General features: G+C 39.3%; 1 protein-coding gene across 2 annotated transcripts in view; it reads right to left on the bottom strand.

Moving 5' to 3' along the window:
• Positions 1–10,468, bottom strand: part of ZMAT1 (zinc finger matrin-type 1) — a 69,598-nt gene extending 59,130 nt beyond the window's left edge. For both annotated transcript variants that reach the window (XM_037822515.1, XM_037822514.1), the window contains exon 1: positions 10,252–10,468. In XM_037822515.1, the coding sequence (XP_037678443.1) occupies positions 10,252–10,315 (64 nt within the window). In that variant the 5' untranslated portion in view covers positions 10,316–10,468. The remainder of the gene's footprint in view (positions 1–10,251) is intronic.
• Between the last annotated feature and the right edge of the window lie 7,894 nt (positions 10,469–18,362).

Raw genomic sequence — 18,362 nt, forward strand, 5'->3', positions numbered from 1 at the left:
AAATAAATGTTCTACCCTACCCCAGCTCCCACTATTTCAGACATGATTTTTGGACTCCAAGGAATAAATTGCCTATAACCAATTCTGAAAGTGGGAGAGAAAACGTGATAGCACAGATGTTTTTCAGTCTGTCTCAAGGCCTAGAGGGCAGGCAGGCCTCAGGGGGTGGATGTTAAATTAGAGGTCAGATGTGCTGATGATATTGACTATTAGGAAGATGTTTTGGGCAGGAATTGTTAACTGAGCACTTACTACAAGCCAGGAACTAAAGTCAGCATTCTGGCAAAGAACTGAGACTTGGGAGCTGATTCTGGTAGCATTTGGAGCCAAGGCATAACTGAAGAAAGTTGGCGATTTCTATCTTCCTCTCTTTCCTTTTCTTTTTTTACACACTTTCCATGTATTTTCTCTTCCTTGACTGATTAAAATATGAAACAAATGTGTTTTTATTGGTTGACTATAAAATGTGGATTTATAGTCATCCTTAATTCCAAAAGCAGTAAGAGTTTTAAAAGCACTAGAATGAGAGGGATTGTATTATGGTCCCTGCTATTAACCACCTGTATGACTTAAAACATATCAGGACCTTTCAGATTTATGTTTCTGGAGTTTCTTGTGTACTTGATGACAAGTGGGTTGATGGCCAACAATAGAAAAAGGTTGTATTTTGGATAGAATTATACATGGAAGCAAAATTTTGGTAGGGCACTCAGAGAAGGACCCAAGTATCCTCAGCTGCTTTCAAATAACAGGACTATAAAGAAATAAAAAAGATAATTAAAAGTTTTAAGCAGCTATAGGATTAATTTCAGTCCTTTAAGAGCCTATGAAGTAAAAGGGCCCCAACATTTCTTTCCCTACCCTGCCATTATATATGCATTTCCTGGTCTATGTCCTAACCCTAATGCCAGTTCTGTCTGAAATATTTCTTTGCAAGAACACATGCAGCATTTCTATTGCCAAGTATCATATTTTTGTCATTACAGCCAGTGTAAAAAAGCTTTTGTGCAAGATTAGAGTATTATTTTGGATACGATTTAGGTGTAACTCAGTTTTCTACCCCTAACCCACCAAATTCATGAAAGATGATCCTTTATCTTTCCATCTAATTCAATAAGAAGAGTTAAGAGAGCTAGTGTTAAAAATACAGATTGCACACAATAAAATATCAAATGACAAAATTCTGAATACTGTGAAGTATGATTTCATCTCTCATCTGCAGCAAATAAACTTCTTTGAATATGATAAGGTAAATACTTTATGGTTGATCTCGGGCATATTTCTAGAATAATAACTCTCAACTGTTTTCAATTCCTTGGCATATCCGCAATATTTATGTCATTATAAACTCGGAAAAGAGAAATGGATAGGGGAGCAATGTTTTATACCCAGAGTTATAGCCAAGTTTAGCACAACTCGGTAGAGAGATCTTAATGACACAGTGGTGTGCTCTCAAATGTAGACACTATCTAAACTATACCATACCATACTATCTTCAAAACAAAGATTTTCTGATGCTGATACTATTTCTCTGAGCTTTAACATAAAACAAAAGCAATGGGGAATAAGAAAGTGCCATCAAAACCTAAGTTTAAAAAGGGAACAGAATCAAAGTCTGATAATGGAGTGAGGGCTTAAAATGATGGATATGGAAAAGATAAAATAAAACCAATGTTTAATGGATGGTCTCACTTACACTGACTTAAGGTATAAAGGTAAAACTGATTTGCAAGGCTGTGCTTTGTGGTCATAATAAACTGTTCTTCCTCATTAGCTGTTAAAAAATGAACCAAACTTTTAAATAGGTTATTTTCCAGAAATTAGATATGCCAAAGTTCTTCAGAGTGAAGAAATATGATCATATAACAAAACTATAATCTATAGCACTGCATAGTAGGCAAAAAATAAGCTTTTGAGTCAGTCAAACAGATTCAAATACGGTCTCTATGCCTAACTACATCCTTTAGCACATTTTTTAACCACTCTGAGCCAGGGTTTTCAATTAGAAAGTTCAGAAATACAAGGTCTCTTCCAGGATTTGATGAATATTAAAGTTAATCAAATTTTTAAAATGTTCAATATACATAGGTACTATATAAAGTAGGTTTTGTTTACTAATTCAGAAACTTTTAACTTTTTACTTGATATTATATAAAATCATTTTATTGCTGACCAGGGTTATTTTAGAGATTATTTAGTCCAGGGTTTCCCAACTTTGGCACTATTGTCATTTTGGGTCAGATAATTCTTTGTTGTGAGGGCTGTCCTATGCACTGTAGGATGTTTAGCAGCATCCCTGGCCTCTACCAGCTTGATGTCAGTAGCATTCCCCAGTTCTGACAAACGAAAACATCTCCAGACATTGCCAAATTTCTCCTAGGGGCAAAGTTGCCTCCAGTTTAGAACTGATCTAATTTAATGTCCCCATTTCATAAATGAGGAAGCTGAAGTCCAGAGAGGTTATGGGGAAACAAATGGATAAGGGGAGATAAAATTTAAAAGGGTATGGTTCTAGAATCAGGAGTATTTGGAACATAAAAAAATCACAGTAGTCTGGGAAAAGACAATAGCAGAGAGACATTCTCAAGTCAGTGAAATAGAAGTATGAATACAAACAACTCACATTCTATGGACCTAGGCATTAATCTACACTGGTATAAAAATATTCAATTCAGCTTGTAGCAAAATATATGTCTTCAATTATATAAGAAGCAAAGAGGATTCACTTGACAGAAACTCACTTTCTAGCGACCTTTGTTAGAATGGGTGTACTCTAAATAGCTGCACTATTATACTGAAGTAAAATACAATTAACTTCTCCATCCAAAAATGCAATGCAATAATGAAATCCAAATTAGCATATTTGAAACTTTCTCCTAACTAACAGTACTAGATAACACTAAGCAATTTAGGATGAAATAGATTTTTGTGGCAAAAGGGTAACATTTATGGATTGAGTCAGAAAAGAATAATGCATCCGTGCCTACAATTTGGTCCACCTCAGCTTATGGAATCAAAGACCATACTAGATCTCTGAGGAAAGTAACCAGAAAATTATCACATTTCTTCAATTTGGGATAAGAGAACTTTATTTCTCTTTTACTCCAATTGAACGTTGTTTGGTTACCCTGATAAGAAGTTTAAGCTTCTTCAAATTAGATGGCTCTACTTTAGATATAACTGGCTACATTAAATAAAATGTATCTTACTTGCATTTGTTAAATGACAGATTTAGCGTACGAAACACCAAAATTCCTCCTCAAGACAACCCATCAGATGTTTGTGGCAAGAACTTACTATTAGTTGTTTTTAATACTTTGTTAAAGTGGGAATTTCACAGTCCAACTGATCTTGCAAGAAAAAGATCTAGCATTGTAAGAAAAACTCTTGTGTATATCCTATTTTAATAAAGGGACAAGAGTTGAGATAATCCCAGAAGGATTGGCTGCAATACTGTAAACATACATCTCACTCCTAGTCACAGATTTAAAGTTAGACATTAAGGAATTTGAGTAATTATAATTTTAATTGTGCAAAAAGCATATGTACTATGCTCCATGATTACATCTTTAGAAAACACCTCCCTCAAACATTCTTGGTTAAAAAAAAGAAATTTTGGAGGAGAAAAAGCTGACATGACCTTTGCAATCTTTTAATACCATCATAACCTTAGGAAAGAACGAGCAGAGAACAGCACTAAGTTACAGGAAACTAGGAAACTGTTTCATGCTGTTAACCTAACCAAAGGTTTCAACTCTTTTTTTCTCTAAAAGTCACAGCCCATTTAAGGAGTTTTCAGAGGTCTTAATTATGCTAGAAATGCAGATCTGTAACTTTCAACACTATGAACATTCATAACTAAAATGTTGGCTAATGTCCTTACTTTTTCAGGTTATGAGATCAGTACCTGACCTATATGAGAAGCTTGGCAAGGTTTAGCAATTTTACACTGATACCACAGTCTAAAAAATAACGAAGTGTTTCCTACAGCATATTAACAATTACAAAATACAACGGAATTAATGAAAGAATTAATTGGACATACTATTTATGTGCTTAATATTTACTCTGTCTTTATTTAAACTAGGTCCTCCAACTTCATTATCACAAGCATTCAGTGGCTAGCTAGCTCAAGAGTCATGCTTGTGAATACAAAAACAGAATTAATGTTCTGTGTAAATCTATTAATTTACTTGATCCTGTGACAGCCACTTTGCATCAGAAAGCCACCAAATACATGACATTCCTTCAACAGGTTAGTAAATGTAAATGGATCAGCAAAGGCCGGTTAAAATGGGGAAAGAATCAAAGTTCCTATCTTAACAGATGTATGATGAATTTAGTAGGGGACATGCTTAAGTTGGTCTTTGTAACAAGTTTAGTCAGTATTTTCACATACTGACACCTACTACAAAGACATAGGATGAGAGACTAACATATTATCATTAACCTCTCTCCAGACATCCCCCACCTGCCAAATACATAGAATTAAAATTAATTCTAAGTTTGCTAGTTATTTCTCCCAGATACCTACATTAGATTTACAATATGATGTGCTTTCATGTGCCTACAGATTTATAATGGTACATTCTAAATAGTCCAGAAGTTTGACTAATCATGTTTAAAACTGCATTTTTCCCATTTATTTTGTAATCTTACTAGAGCTGTGTCTAATTTGTCTATATATCCTCAGCACTGAGCAAAATGCTTGGTACATACATATACAGGTGCTCAATAAATTATTCCTGAATAAATGAAAGAAATGCTATTAACTAGGTTTTCTTATGATGGGCTTATTATCATTTGACTTAAAACTTTACTTAATAATATGGAAACAAAGGGAAGTATTGTTAGGAAATTCCTATGCAGATGGAGTAATGATTATATAAAAAGCCAGAAATGTCCTCCACTCTAAAAGAGAATCCATTTAATAATTTCTTTTCCATAAAAGAGGTAAATAAGCAAGAGAATTTTTATTTATTTTTGCTTTGTTTTTTGCAATGATTACATCAGATGATTACTGGGTGAAAATTCATTTTTGAACCATTAAATATTTTTGAAAATCTTCACTGAATGAATTATGAAGTATCCTACAAAATCTCATGACTTCTCTTACCGTGAATTCTGGGTGTGTGTATCTTTTCATGTGGACATTTCTTTAGTTTCTTTTTTTTAAGGTTTATTGCTTAATTTCCCATTTGCAACCTTTGAAAGCTTCTATTCTTTCCTGCTTAACAGTATTTAAACTCCGTTGAAATTTGCACATTATCAACCCTTATACAGTTGAGAGATCCTCAACAGTGTTAGCTATAGTTAAAAATGGATCAGCAAATGCTTTTTCAAACCACTTTGAATTGTCCTAATAGGAGTGGACTTTTAATAATTGGAATTTTGACAATTCTTTGACACATTTTAGAGCAATCTCTAACTAAGACTTTAAAAACAAAGAAACAAAAGATATTGGCACACCACCAAGCAACATTTGCTTTTCTTCATCCACTATCACAACTAGCAACTACTTATGGCCTTTACAAATATCTAAACAAAAATATTTTGAGGCTTAATAGTGTTTTGGACAATGCAATATATCAAATATTCACCATTTGTCAAGTGAATAGGCAACAGAGTTTTCATTTGGACTGAACAGTTAATAAAGGACATTTACCTAAAATGAAATGACATACTTTTTTAGTTAATTATATTTTATCATATGCAATGAGTTGTCTCAACACTAACTCAGTACAAATTTCACTGTGTTGTCAGCCAAGGTTTCTTGAGGTTTGTGAATTAATATTCTAGTACACAGCCATGGAAATGCCATGGAAAGAACATAAATGCAGAACTTCTAAATCAAGGTTCTTGTTTTCAGATCTGAAATCAAACTCCCAGTTTGGCTAGTCCAATTCCCCTATTTCAGAAATGTCAAACCCAAATGCAAGAATCTCAGTACCTTTTCAGGGTCACACATTCTAGTGGATACCAACCTAGCAACAGAACCTACGTTTGATGCATCATTTTCCTACTCCAGTGCTCTCCTCATTTTCCCACCTAGCAATAGTATAGATAAGGTATTGCTGCTACTTTATGAATGTACATTTCTTAAAACCTTTAATACTTGCCTATGTTCAGAGATCCTGCAACCAAACCAGTTGCAGAGCCAGGCAAAAAGCCCTTTTTTAACATGAGACATTAGTCCTAAATTTTATTATGAACAGGACATGATAACCAAATTGGATTTTTCATCTTGACACCTAGAAGACTGCTCTGGCCTACTTGCTGGTTATAGATCAGCAATATTCCAGATTTCATGTTTTCATCCCAGAACAATAGTACAAATCCAGATCAGCAATCTGACTGAAGAAGCTACAGTCTTTCATAGGTTGCCTTCAGTAAGAGTTAATGACTAAAACATCATATTACACTATATTTCTAACTTCCATTTTTAGTGAGTGGCATTTATGTAATGTGCTTATTACAATATTGTAAAGGGTTGTTTTACTGCTTTGCTGTTCCTCCAAAGTGAAAGACTCGAAGGGTCATGGAATAGCACTCAAAGATATATAATTTAAGAATGTGAAGAGAAAATTATTTTTATGGGTTATTTTAATGGGGTTACCCCTCTTAGAAAAAGGAACTTAAATTATTCTACCCTGTTTGGGAGTCCACCATCTTTGACTTCACAGGCAAGTAGCAACATAAGGTAAAACAGCAAATACTGGAAATTAAGGATGAAATTTACGATGGCAAAATGCTTTACTGTAATCTTCTGTGGTCGACTTGGTCTCCATCATTGTGCCGGTTTGAATGTATTGTGTCCCCCAAATGCCATTATCTTTGTGGTCTTGTGTGGGGCAGACCCTTGGGTGCTGGTTGGATTTGCTTGGAGTGTGCCCCACCCAGCTGTTGGTGATAATTTTGATGAGATGTTCCCATGGAGGCTTGGCCCCACCCATTCAGGGTGGGCCTTGATCAGTGGAGCTATATAAATGAACTGACTCAAAGAGAGGAAAGAGAGTGCAGCTAGGAGTGATGTTTTGAAGAGGAGCAAGCTTGCTAGAGAGGAACGTCCTGGGAGAAAGCCGTTTTGAGGCCGGAGCTTTGGAGCAGATGCCAGCTGCCTTCCTAGCTAACAGAGGTTTTCCGGAGGCCATTGGCCATCCTCCGGTGAGGGTACCCGATTGCTGATGTGTTACCTTGGACGCTTTGTGGCTTTAAGACTGTAATTGTGTAGTGAAATAAACCCCCATTTTATAAAAGCCTATCCATCTCTGGTGTTTTGCATTCTGCAGCATTAGCAAACTAGGACAGATTTTGGTACCAGAGAAGTGGGGTGCTTTTGCTGCTGAGTTTGCAAATACCAAACATGTTGGAACGGCTTTTTAAATGGATAATGGGGAGTTTCTGGAAGAATTGTGAGGAGCTTGATAGAAAAGGCCAAAACTGCTTTAAAGAGACTGTTTGTGGAAATATGGACTCTAAAGATACTTCTGATGAGGCCTTGAACAGAAATGATGAATATGTTGTAAACTGGAAGAAAGGTGATCCTTGTTTTAAAGTGGCACAGAATTTGGCAAAATTGAGTCCTGGTGTCAGATGGAAGGAAGAATTTGAAAGTGACAACCTGGAATACTTAGCTGAGGAGATCTCCAGACTACATGTGGAGGATGTATCCTGGCTTCTCCTTGCAGCTTATAGTAAAATGCGAGCAGAGAGAGAAACTTAGAACTGAACTCTTGGGTGCAAAGAAACCAGAAGCTGATGGCTTGGAAAATTACGGGCTTCCAGTGGGTAGAATCCCAGAAGCTACAGCCCAAGGTGAGGACAAGCCAAGATTGGATAAGGAGTTAAGCAGAAAGGATTTGTGGAAACTCCTATTGTCTGATGGCTTTGACCCCTGCATGCTTCATGCAAAGCCAACAGAATTTTTGCGAGATCTTTATAGACGGAGCCATTGCTGGTCTGGACTGGAGGAGACAGTCAAGGAACAAACTGAAGGAAAAATTTCTTCAAAGACAGAGCCATGGAGGTTGAGGTCTGGAGTCAAGAGGTCTCGGGCTGGGAGAGCAGAGCAGCCCACATGCATGGAAAGGGTGAGTTTGCCCTGGAGGTCGAGGGCGGGCTTTCCGCCTCGATGCTCTGGAAGAGTTTTGCCACCTCAGGCCCCAAAGAGGGTGGAGCACATTCCCAGGGAATTGGGGAGAGCCTGGCTGCCACCACACTGTTCTGAAGGGGTTGAGCGTGTGCCCCGGAGATGGAAGGGAATCCGGGAGCTGCCCCGATGTTTGAGGAGGGTGGGGCCGAGAAGGTGGTCTCCCCAATGTGTGGATATGTTGGAGCACTCACCCAAGCATTTGGAGAGGAAACAGCTGCCAAAAAGGCCCTTGGGAAGGGTTAGGCTCCCGCTCTCTCAAGCCCCAAGGATGCAACATTGTTCTGTAAATGACTCTCAGACTTTGAAATCTAATGGAGTTTGTCCTGCAGGTTTTAGGAACTGTTTTGGTCCTGTTAATCCTGTTTTCCTTACTGTTTCTCCTTATGGCAATGGAAATGTTTATCCTATGAATGTCTCTCCTTTGTATATTGGGAGCACATAACTTGTTCTAAGTTCACAGATCCACAGCTAAAGAAAAATTATGCTTTAGGACTGACCATGCCTAAATTGATTTTGATGGGATTTTGTACTTGACTATTGTTACTGAGATGATGTAAGTTTCTGTGATATTGTGATGAAATGAATGTGTTTTGTATTTGGAAAGATAATGTCATTTTGGGGTCCAGGGGGTGGAATGTGCCGGTTTGAATGTATTGTGTCCCCCAAATGCCATTATCTTTGTGGTCTTGTGTGGGGCAGAAGTTTTGGTGCTGGTTGGATTTGCTTGGAGTGTGCCCCACCCAGCTGTCGGTGATAATTTTGATGAGATGTTCCCATGGAGGCTTGGCCCCACCCATTCAGGGTGGGCCTTGATTGGTGGAGCTATATAAATGAGCTGACTCAAAGAGGAAAGAGAGTGCAGCTGGGAGTGATGTTTTGAAGAGGAGCAAGCTTGCTAGAGAGGAACGTCCTGGGAGAAAGCCGTTTTGAGGCCGGAGCTTTGGAGCAGATGCCAGCTGCCTTCCTAGCTAACAGAGGTTTTCCGGAGGCCATTGGCCATCCTCTGGTGAGGGTACCCGATTGCTGATGTGTTACCTTGGACGCTTTGTGGCCTTAAGACTGTAACTGTGTAGTGAAATAAACCCCCATTTTATAAAAGCCTATCCATCTCTGGTGTTTTGCATTCTGCAGCATTAGCAAACTAGGACAGTCATCTAAGAAGCATTTCAAAAACTGCTTTAAAATACATTTCAATGGCATATTTCAGTTTGCTTTTAGTAGGCTGTTTACAAATATATAGTACTCTGTGTAAACTAAACACCACTTATACTGACACAGTCAAGAAATAGTTTTTTATGTTAGGAGTAATGTGCATTGGTAGGTAAAACAGCACTTATTAAAGCACATACCACCTTAAGATGGGCCTGTAAACCTTGTTTTACAGTCACGCTCTCCGAACAGCCAAGAAAAACTCTCCGAAGTGATTCCTGAAATCTGTGCTTCTGCCACATTCTTCCTCTTCTTTCCATAGTTGAGCTCCCTCTACTGGACCCTAAGATCCTAAAATCCAACAGATCTTACTTTAAAGTTCAAGCCTACACTCTCATCTCCCCAAATTCCTAACCCTATCTCTCCTTAAATATCGTACTGCAGGTTACTACCCTGCAGGATGTTGAATTTCATCAAAGGGAGGTTTGCTCCCTCCTATTTCTTTGGCCTTTTGTCTTTCCTCTGTCTTTTCTACATCAGTTCCTCTTCTGTTTCACTGACCCTCTAAGACCACCACACTTTTACCTCAGCTCCTCTCTTTTTCCAAATCACTGCCCTCAGCTTCTGATAACATCCTAAGGCGTCCTGGCTGAGAGAGAAATTGTGGTACTTTTTTCCCTTCAACTTCTGCCTCGTGACTACCTATATTTCCTTTTCCTGGGGACCCCCATCGTTTGCGGGGGACAGAGGTAGGGAAGGCCCCCTCTGCTTCAGTCCATCTTGCACCCTAGGGGTTTATACGGCGGGGCGGGGCGAGCTTGGCCTTTACTGCGCCACAGCAGGTGGGGGGGTGGGGCGGTGGCGAACCGCGCCCAGCTCAATCTCGGACCGGGTGAAAAAAGGCAGCGACGTGGATGGGGACGCCCCCGCACCCCGGGACGGGAACTCACCTTCTCTGAGGCAAGGGCGGGTGTCTACTTTAAAACTACTGCCCCCCCTCCCCGCCGCCGCCATAGTGGAGCCGCCAAAGCCGCCGCCGTCGCCACAGCCACCCGCAGGCGGGCAGGCAGGGGTGGAGGTGGCGGAGGCAGACACAACCGCTGCCGCCGCCGCGCAGGCGGTGTAGGAGGAGGAGGCGGCAGAGACGGTAGCTTCCTGAGGGGAAGACTCCACCGCCGGCGGGGTAACCGTGTTCGACGCCGCCGCCATCGCAGCGACGCGCGGACAATTGCTCTGGAGCCTCGCTCCCGTTAAGTTCCCTTAGCCCCGCCTTCCACTTAGCCCCGCCCCTTTCGCCCCTTTTTTCTTCAGCGCTAGCCTCGTTCTCGCTCTTTCTGTCCACCAATAGGAAAGCTTTAGATACGCAATCCGCTGTCTCCCCCCTCCCCCACTCTTGGCGTCACCCTGTGTCCCTTTGGAGGGGAGGCAAAGATGGCAAAGGGCAAAAAGCGCGGGATGTTAAAGCACGTGGGCCTCATAAAGTGAGGCCTGTGCCATCGTAGGAGTTAATCTAAAATGAATTTAAGAAAAAAAGTGTAGAAACTTATTGATCCCACCCCCAAAATATCCCTAAAATGCTGTTGGCTCTTTCTTATAGCCTTAATACATGGAATAGAATTAAGCAGAACACTAGGTTCTTGACACATTGCCATCATTTGTCCATAAAGAATGGATTATCTATCGCTCTACCCATCTATAATATAACGAACACCTGTGAATGAGTACCCAACAAAACAACTCGACTACTACTGCTAATTTAAATTTTCTTACCATTGCTGTCCCCCAAAGATACCACTATCCTGATTTATGTGCATTATTTTCTTGCTCTTTTTACATGTATTCTTATGAGATATGTGTACACCTGAACAATGTTGTTTAGTTTTGTCTTCAAATTTTACAAAAATGTGTATCTTTTTCTAGGTAGCATACTGTGACTTGTTTCTCTCACTCAACATCTTATTTCTAAGATTAATGTTTGTTGTACCATGTAGCTGTATTTATTCATTGCCATTGCTCTACAATATCCAGTCCATTTCCTTGTTGATGGACATGTCTCTTCTTTCCAGTCTCACTTCTGTTGTGTTATTTCAATTCCAGCCTCACTTCTGTTGTGTTATTTCAAGTTCTCATCATCTCTTGTCAGAATTATGGCAGCTGCACCATTAGTCATCTTTTCTCTGGTTTCAATCCCTCTAATCTATTTCCATTTTGCTGCCATTCATCTCTGTCTCCATTGCTTATTGGATAAAGTCAAAGTCACAGTTTTGCACTAATAGCATTCCCCCCTCCTTAATCTCATCCCTCCCACTGCCCCCATCTCCTGAGTCCGTTTTTACTTTACGACTCAGTAATATTAAATCTTCTTAAAGTTCCTCTGAATAGGATGCTGTTTCATGCCTTAATGTTATTGTAAATGTTCCCTCTTCGTAGTTTTCTCCCACATTAGGCACCTGCCTAATGAACTCCTATATACCCCTTGAAACCCAGACATCACCTCTTCCAGGTAACCTGTTCTGTCCTTGCTTATGGTTAATCCCACCTTCCTGTGTGCTAAAACTCTATCTTGTCCATGTTGGTATTGTAATGAATTGTTCTTTGTGCCGCTCTTCTCAATAGCCTGGGGCCGTTTTGAGACAAAGCAGTTTTTCTTACTTTTGATTCCTCATGCTCCATCATAGTACAGCAAAGCAGTGGTCCCTAGGCCACATCTAGCCCACAGTACAATTATTTCTTTACTTCTTTGTCAACATTGGAAAGGGACATTTCATGCAAAAGAAAAAAAAAACAAAACTCTTGAATACATTTGACAATGTTGCAGGGCTTACATTCCTGACTGGCAACAATTGGCTGGAGCTGAACAGAAAATTAAGAGACTTGGAGTGCTGGGCTTTTAAAAACAGATATTTATGTTGTTTATGTGGCTCAGTGATATGCCCAAGATTACCTGAGGCAGTGGGTGGTTTCTCTAGTCTCCATTTTGTCCTTTTGTAAATTAGTGCAAATTTCACTGATCAAATAAACTACTGGGTGGACTAGGCACAATAAATGTTCTGCTAAAATAGCCAGTAGGACAAGGTAAGAATCAAAAAGGGATATAATTTTATTCCTCCGCATATGAGGGGCGGAGTGGGGGAGAATCGTTCACAGCATTGTTCTTCAAAATACAAATCACAGTCTACTTGCATAAGAACTCTTCCATCAAAATCTCTGGGGGAGTGTGTATCACTCAGGATTCAGTCAGCAAAAGAGAAACGACACTATATATTTCAAACAGAAAAGATTTAATATAAGGAATCAGATACTTTAAAAAAATCTGAATGGCTAGACTAGGAGTAAAACTCAGGGAATTTTTCCATATATTGTCAGCTGGCATTGAATGAAGATAGAAGCCATTCTTTACGTGGACTCCAGCAGATGTAAAATATGAGTTTTTGTGGAGGCTTTAGCATTCTTCTGCAAGTTTTATCCCCGAAGACTTTGGAGGATCTGTGAGATTAGCAGTGGTTCTCTGCAGTTGCCATCCCTTTGGACTATAGCAGTCAAAACATGTTTGTTAAATGATGGAAGAGCTTCTTCTTTATTAGGTTCCATGGAAAATTCTGTGTCTGCTGTTCAATCAAACAGTAAAACTAGGGGAGAGGATAGTGCATGAAATAAAAGGAAGTGGTCAGTTAATTTTCTTCACATTCCTCAACACTGTTTGGTGACTTGTCTTAACACAAAAATGCCACCATTTCTCAGTCATACACTCTGGCAATGAGCACACATTTTCTTTTCTTCCTGTTATACTTATCATTGTTCTCTGTGACAGTAATGTTGCTAAGTGAATGCCTGAGTAATTTCTTTCACAGGAAAGAAGAGGTGGGATGTGGCTGAGTAGCAGCTGATGAAAGCTTGTTATGGGCCAGATGCTTCCCATAATTTCCAGTCTTCTCAAAAAAATGATGTTATATTGGGCTCATCAATTACACTTAAAGAATGCAAAACTCAGCCTTTTGGGAGCAACTAACTTCTCCATGGTTGTTAATGTAGTGAGAGAAATGGTCTGTTTACATCATTACACTGCAGTGAGTGGACCATACTGGATGAAATTAATTTTAACTGCAAACACTCCAAATCTTAGAAAGGAGACTGAGGACAGCTGGGTCTGAGGTAAGGTCAGAGGTGCTACAAAGAAATAAAGGAGCATATCTTTGCATACCTGAGAAATCAATAAAAAAACAAAAGCATACCAGTGGTCCCTTCAGTGTTTTCACAGTGAAATATAATACAGTTTATTTGGAATAATATGGGGAAATTAGAAAGCCATTATCACCAAATAAAATACATTTAAAGTCTTGTGAAATGGAAGTAATAACTAAAACATAATTTAGTGGCATATAACTAATATCATTGGCAAAGAAATGAATCTGACTAGCTAAAAGAGTGATGTTCAAATTTATAAACAGATAAAATTATTGATAATTTTCACCTTTGTTTATCGAAGGTGAAAAACATTGGCAAACATCTAAAGTTGTTCAACAACACTAAAATTAAAGAAAAGCAAATAGTCACATTGAGAAAAACAAAAAGACATAAAAAGGTATGCAAATATGAGTCAATTTTGAACAAATATATTTTTATACATGCAAACATGTAGATATAGCATTTGAATTTTATACAAACATGTAAATATATCTGGAAAATATATACAAAAATACCAATCTTGATAGCTTGTGGTGAATCAGGGTTAAGTTGGAAATATATTTAACTCATATTTTTCTCCATTGTTTAAGAAGATATAGTAGTGGATAAAATTATGATAGTATAGAATATACATGGTTGAGAATTTATGTTACAGAAATGTGTTTTTATTGACAAAAAAGTTAAATATTTATCATTAAATGAAAAGGAGGTTATATGGAGCTTTTACAGAAGATTTATATCTGTATGCCTAATGTATTTGTCTCATTTTTTTCTCTGCTCCCCACCTCCATTACACAGGTGAAGAAACACACAGACACACACACACATACAAGACACACACACTGCTTTCTTGTCAGCTTAAAGAGGGTCTAAAGGGAATGTCCTACCATGTTATTTAGCATCCAGGTCTGCTTGAGTCACCTTAATACTTCCTGTGCTACATAATGTCTAAAGAGTTCCAGAAGGTTCTCACTGTTTGACTTCAACTATAAGGAGTGCTTTCCTGTAACCTAAGTTTCTCTTCTATGATTGGCTGGGGAATAACATGGTTAGGCATTGGTTATCTAATCACACAATGGAGTTTGGAGTCAAGGAACAATTTCAGCACCCCATTTCATCTTGTTGCATGTTATCCATCCTCTTTATATCACCATGCAGCTATGCTAGAAGAGACATTAGCTGCCCTCCTACATGGTGTCTAGAGATGTTTTTTCAGCTGGAGACTATTCTCTGCATTCAAGTGACAATGATGTTAAAAATATGTGATTATACAAGTAATAGCGTGCATTAAAAGATTTTCTTTAGATTTTGGAACCAATCCTATCACCCAGCTAATATTTTTTTTCCAAATGTAAAGGATGTAAGAATAAATGTTGTAGTCATTTTTTTTTTTTTGTTATTGATAAAGAGTGTATTTCACGTGGTCATTCTGAAAAGACTTAGCACAATTATGGATGATATTTTATGCTACAAGAATGTCCTGAGAATTTAACTTGATAGTATCTGGAGTGCATGCTCACACACATGTGTGTGTTTCTCTGTGTGTGTTTGTCTGTGAGCATTTAATAGCCCAATCCAGGTCTCTGAACATCCCTTCAACAGAGCCACTGACCATGAGTTTTCTTCAGGAAAGTTTTTTTTCTTCAGGAAACCTGTATTTTTAAATAGCTTCACCCTGGAAGTGTTTGGAGGAGGGTCTGAACATTATTACAGGGTCTTGTATTCGTATTCCAAAACTACTCAAAGCATCATGAGACATTTAATTAATTATAATAATAAGAGTTGGCATTTTTTGAGAACTGAACATGATGCCAGGAGAGAGGAAGTGGCCTACCTCAGGTTCTACAAAGGCTTTGACCATGAGGCACACATATGCTGACTCTCACTTCAGTACTCAATCCAACAGACATACTTCCCTGAGTATTTTGTCTTATCAGTCTCCAGGGACTGTATACATGCTGAGTCCCGAGAGGGAAATTCTACAAAAAGTGTAGAGAGTAAAGGTTCTCACGGTTCTTCTCCAAATGGACTTGTGCCGGTTTGAATGTATTATGTCCCCCAGAAAAAGCCATATTCTTTGATGCAATCTTGTGGGGCAGACATAATAGTGGGGATTAAGTTGGAACGTTTGGATTAGGTCGTTTGCATGGAGATGCGCCCCACCCAACTGTAGATGATAACTGATGGGATATTTCCATGGAGGCATGGCCCCACCCATTCAGGGTGGGCCTTGATCAGTGGAGCCATATAAATGGGCTGACAAACAGAAGGAACTCAGTGCAGCTGTGAGTGACATTTTGAAGAGGAGCTACATCCAAGAGGGACACTTTGAAGAATGCACTGGAACTGAGAGAGGAGCTTCAGCTTACAGAGACATTTTGAAGATGGCCGTTGAAAGTAGACCCTTGCTCCAGAGAAGCTGAGAGAGGACAAATACCCTAAGTACAACTAAGAGTGACATTTTTGAGGAACTGCAGCCTAGAGAGGAACGTCCTGGGAGAAAGCCATTTTGAAACCAGAACTTTGGAGCAGACGCCAGCCATGTGCCTTCCCGGCTAACAGAGGTTTTCCAGACACCATTGGCCAGCCTCCAGTGAAGGTACCCAATTGCTGATGTGTTACCTTGGACGCTTTATGGCCTTAAGACTGTAACTGTGTAACCAAATAAACCCCCTTTTTATAAAAGCCAATCCATCTCTGGTGTTTTGCATTCCGCAGCATTAGCAGACTAGAACAGGACTCATGAGACTTTACTTGACTAACTGAACACTGGAGGGAAATCACTTGGGAATTTTTAGGCCTTTGGATAAGGTCATAGTTGGCATTGATGTCTGAAGAGCTGAAGCATCTTTATGGCCCTCTGTTAGGGAGAATATGAGGGCTAGGTAATAAATGGAATTCCAGCCCAGGTCTGACTCACTGTACTTCTACTGATACCATACAGGTCTGGCTCACAGTAGTTCTACTGAGTCCATGAACCAATACCCTTGTGATTTTCCTAATCTAGTTTATAATTAGAATGAAAATACATAGTAGGTGGCAGAACCTTGCCATTAGCTCTTTAGTCTGTGAGAAGCTATCTTTCTGGGGAAACCCAAAGGCAAGCCTCTGAAGCTGCTAGAATTCAAGCCAAGATAGTAATTAAAAAAAAAAAAAAAATATTGAATCCTGTGTGGACTGGCAGAGATTTTTACTATCCTTAAAGATTTAAAGCATGCAGGGGTAGTAATACCTATCATTTTCCATTTAATCTATCAGTCTGGGACATAAAATCCAGATGGTATATGGAGGAGGAGAGTGAAATACCACAAACTCAGGCAAGTATTAGCCCCAACTGAAGGTGCTGTAGTGAATGTGCTAGAGCAGTTTAACATGGCTTCAGGTTATATAGTATGTGGCCATGGATTTGACAAATGAGTTCTTTCCCATGCCCACCATAAAGAAGAACCAGAGGCAGTTAACATTCATGTGATTCAGACAAAATTATTCACTTATGGCTTTGTCCAAGGGTTATGTTAAAAAATCCACTCTTTGTTATTATACAGTTTGAAGTGCTATGGACCATCTGCATGTGGACATTCTGAAGAACATCATTTTGGCCCACCATATAGATGGTATCATGTTAATTCAATCAGATGAGAAAGAATTGGCAGGTACATTTGAGTCCTTAGTAAAGCATATGTGCTCCAGAGAGTGGAAGATAAAACCATCACAGATTCATGTCAGTGAAGTTTTTAGGGTTTCAGTGGTTTGGTCATACTGGGACAACACAAACATGATACAGATTACATTATACCTTTTTTCACCACCTACCACTAAGTAGGAAACACATCACCTGATGGACCTCTTCAGATTATGGAGGCAGCAGATTCCAATTTAGGAATACTACTCTTATCCATTTACTGAGTGGCATGCAAGGCTACCAGCTCTGAGTGGGGCCTAAAGCAGAAAAGAGCTTTGCAGCAACTCCGAAATTGAGGTACAAACAGCCCTGCTGCTTGGGCTCTATTATCCAAGAGATCCTATGGCATTAGAGGTACATGTGGAGGGAATGGAAGCCATGTAGAATTTATGGCAAGCCTCACTAGGATATTTACAACATAATCCCTGGTGTTCTGAAGCAAGGGTATGCAATCTTGAGTGAAGAATTAGATACTATTCTAAAAGGAGCCCCTGGCATACTGTTGGGCCTAGGTAGAGATAGACACCTGATCCTTCAACACCAAGTGAACATGCAGCCAAGATTTCCCATCACAAGCTGGATACTGTCAGACCTACAAAGTCATAAGGTTAAGTGTATCCAGCAACAATCCATTATAGATTGGAAGGGGTAGTTATTGGACTGGGCATAGGCAGGTCCAGATAGCATTATTAAACTCCTTGAGCAGGTTTCTCAGACTCTCAAGTTACTATCACTCTTATACTAGAGCTTCAGGTCTCAGCTCGCACTTAGGGCTATCTGGGATGACCAGCTGATGGAGAAGGAAAATGACTGAGCCTTATTCATGGATAGATTGGCTCAGTGTGTGTGAGTGCAAGCCAGAAACAGAATGTTACTGCACTAATATCCACTCAGAGGTGGCCCTAAAAGACATACATTAAGGGTAAAACTTTCCAATGGTCATGTCTTTGGGCAGGGCACCTGGTCATTTGCCTTGATTCATATTGGCCCACAGTAAGAATATATATGAACTCACAGGCAGTGGCAAATGACTTGTCAGGTTGGTCAGAGTACTGGAAGGGGAAATATTAGAAGATTAGGCACATAGAAATCTGGGGGGGAGGCAGGCGGATGGACCTATGCAAGTAGGCAAAAAGTGTGAAGATTTGTATATTACATATTAACACCCACTACAGAGTGTCTACCACAGAAGAA

Source organism: Choloepus didactylus, chromosome X, assembly GCF_015220235.1.
Source record: "Choloepus didactylus isolate mChoDid1 chromosome X, mChoDid1.pri, whole genome shotgun sequence".
In the NCBI taxonomy this organism is placed as follows: Eukaryota; Metazoa; Chordata; class Mammalia; order Pilosa; family Megalonychidae; genus Choloepus; species Choloepus didactylus.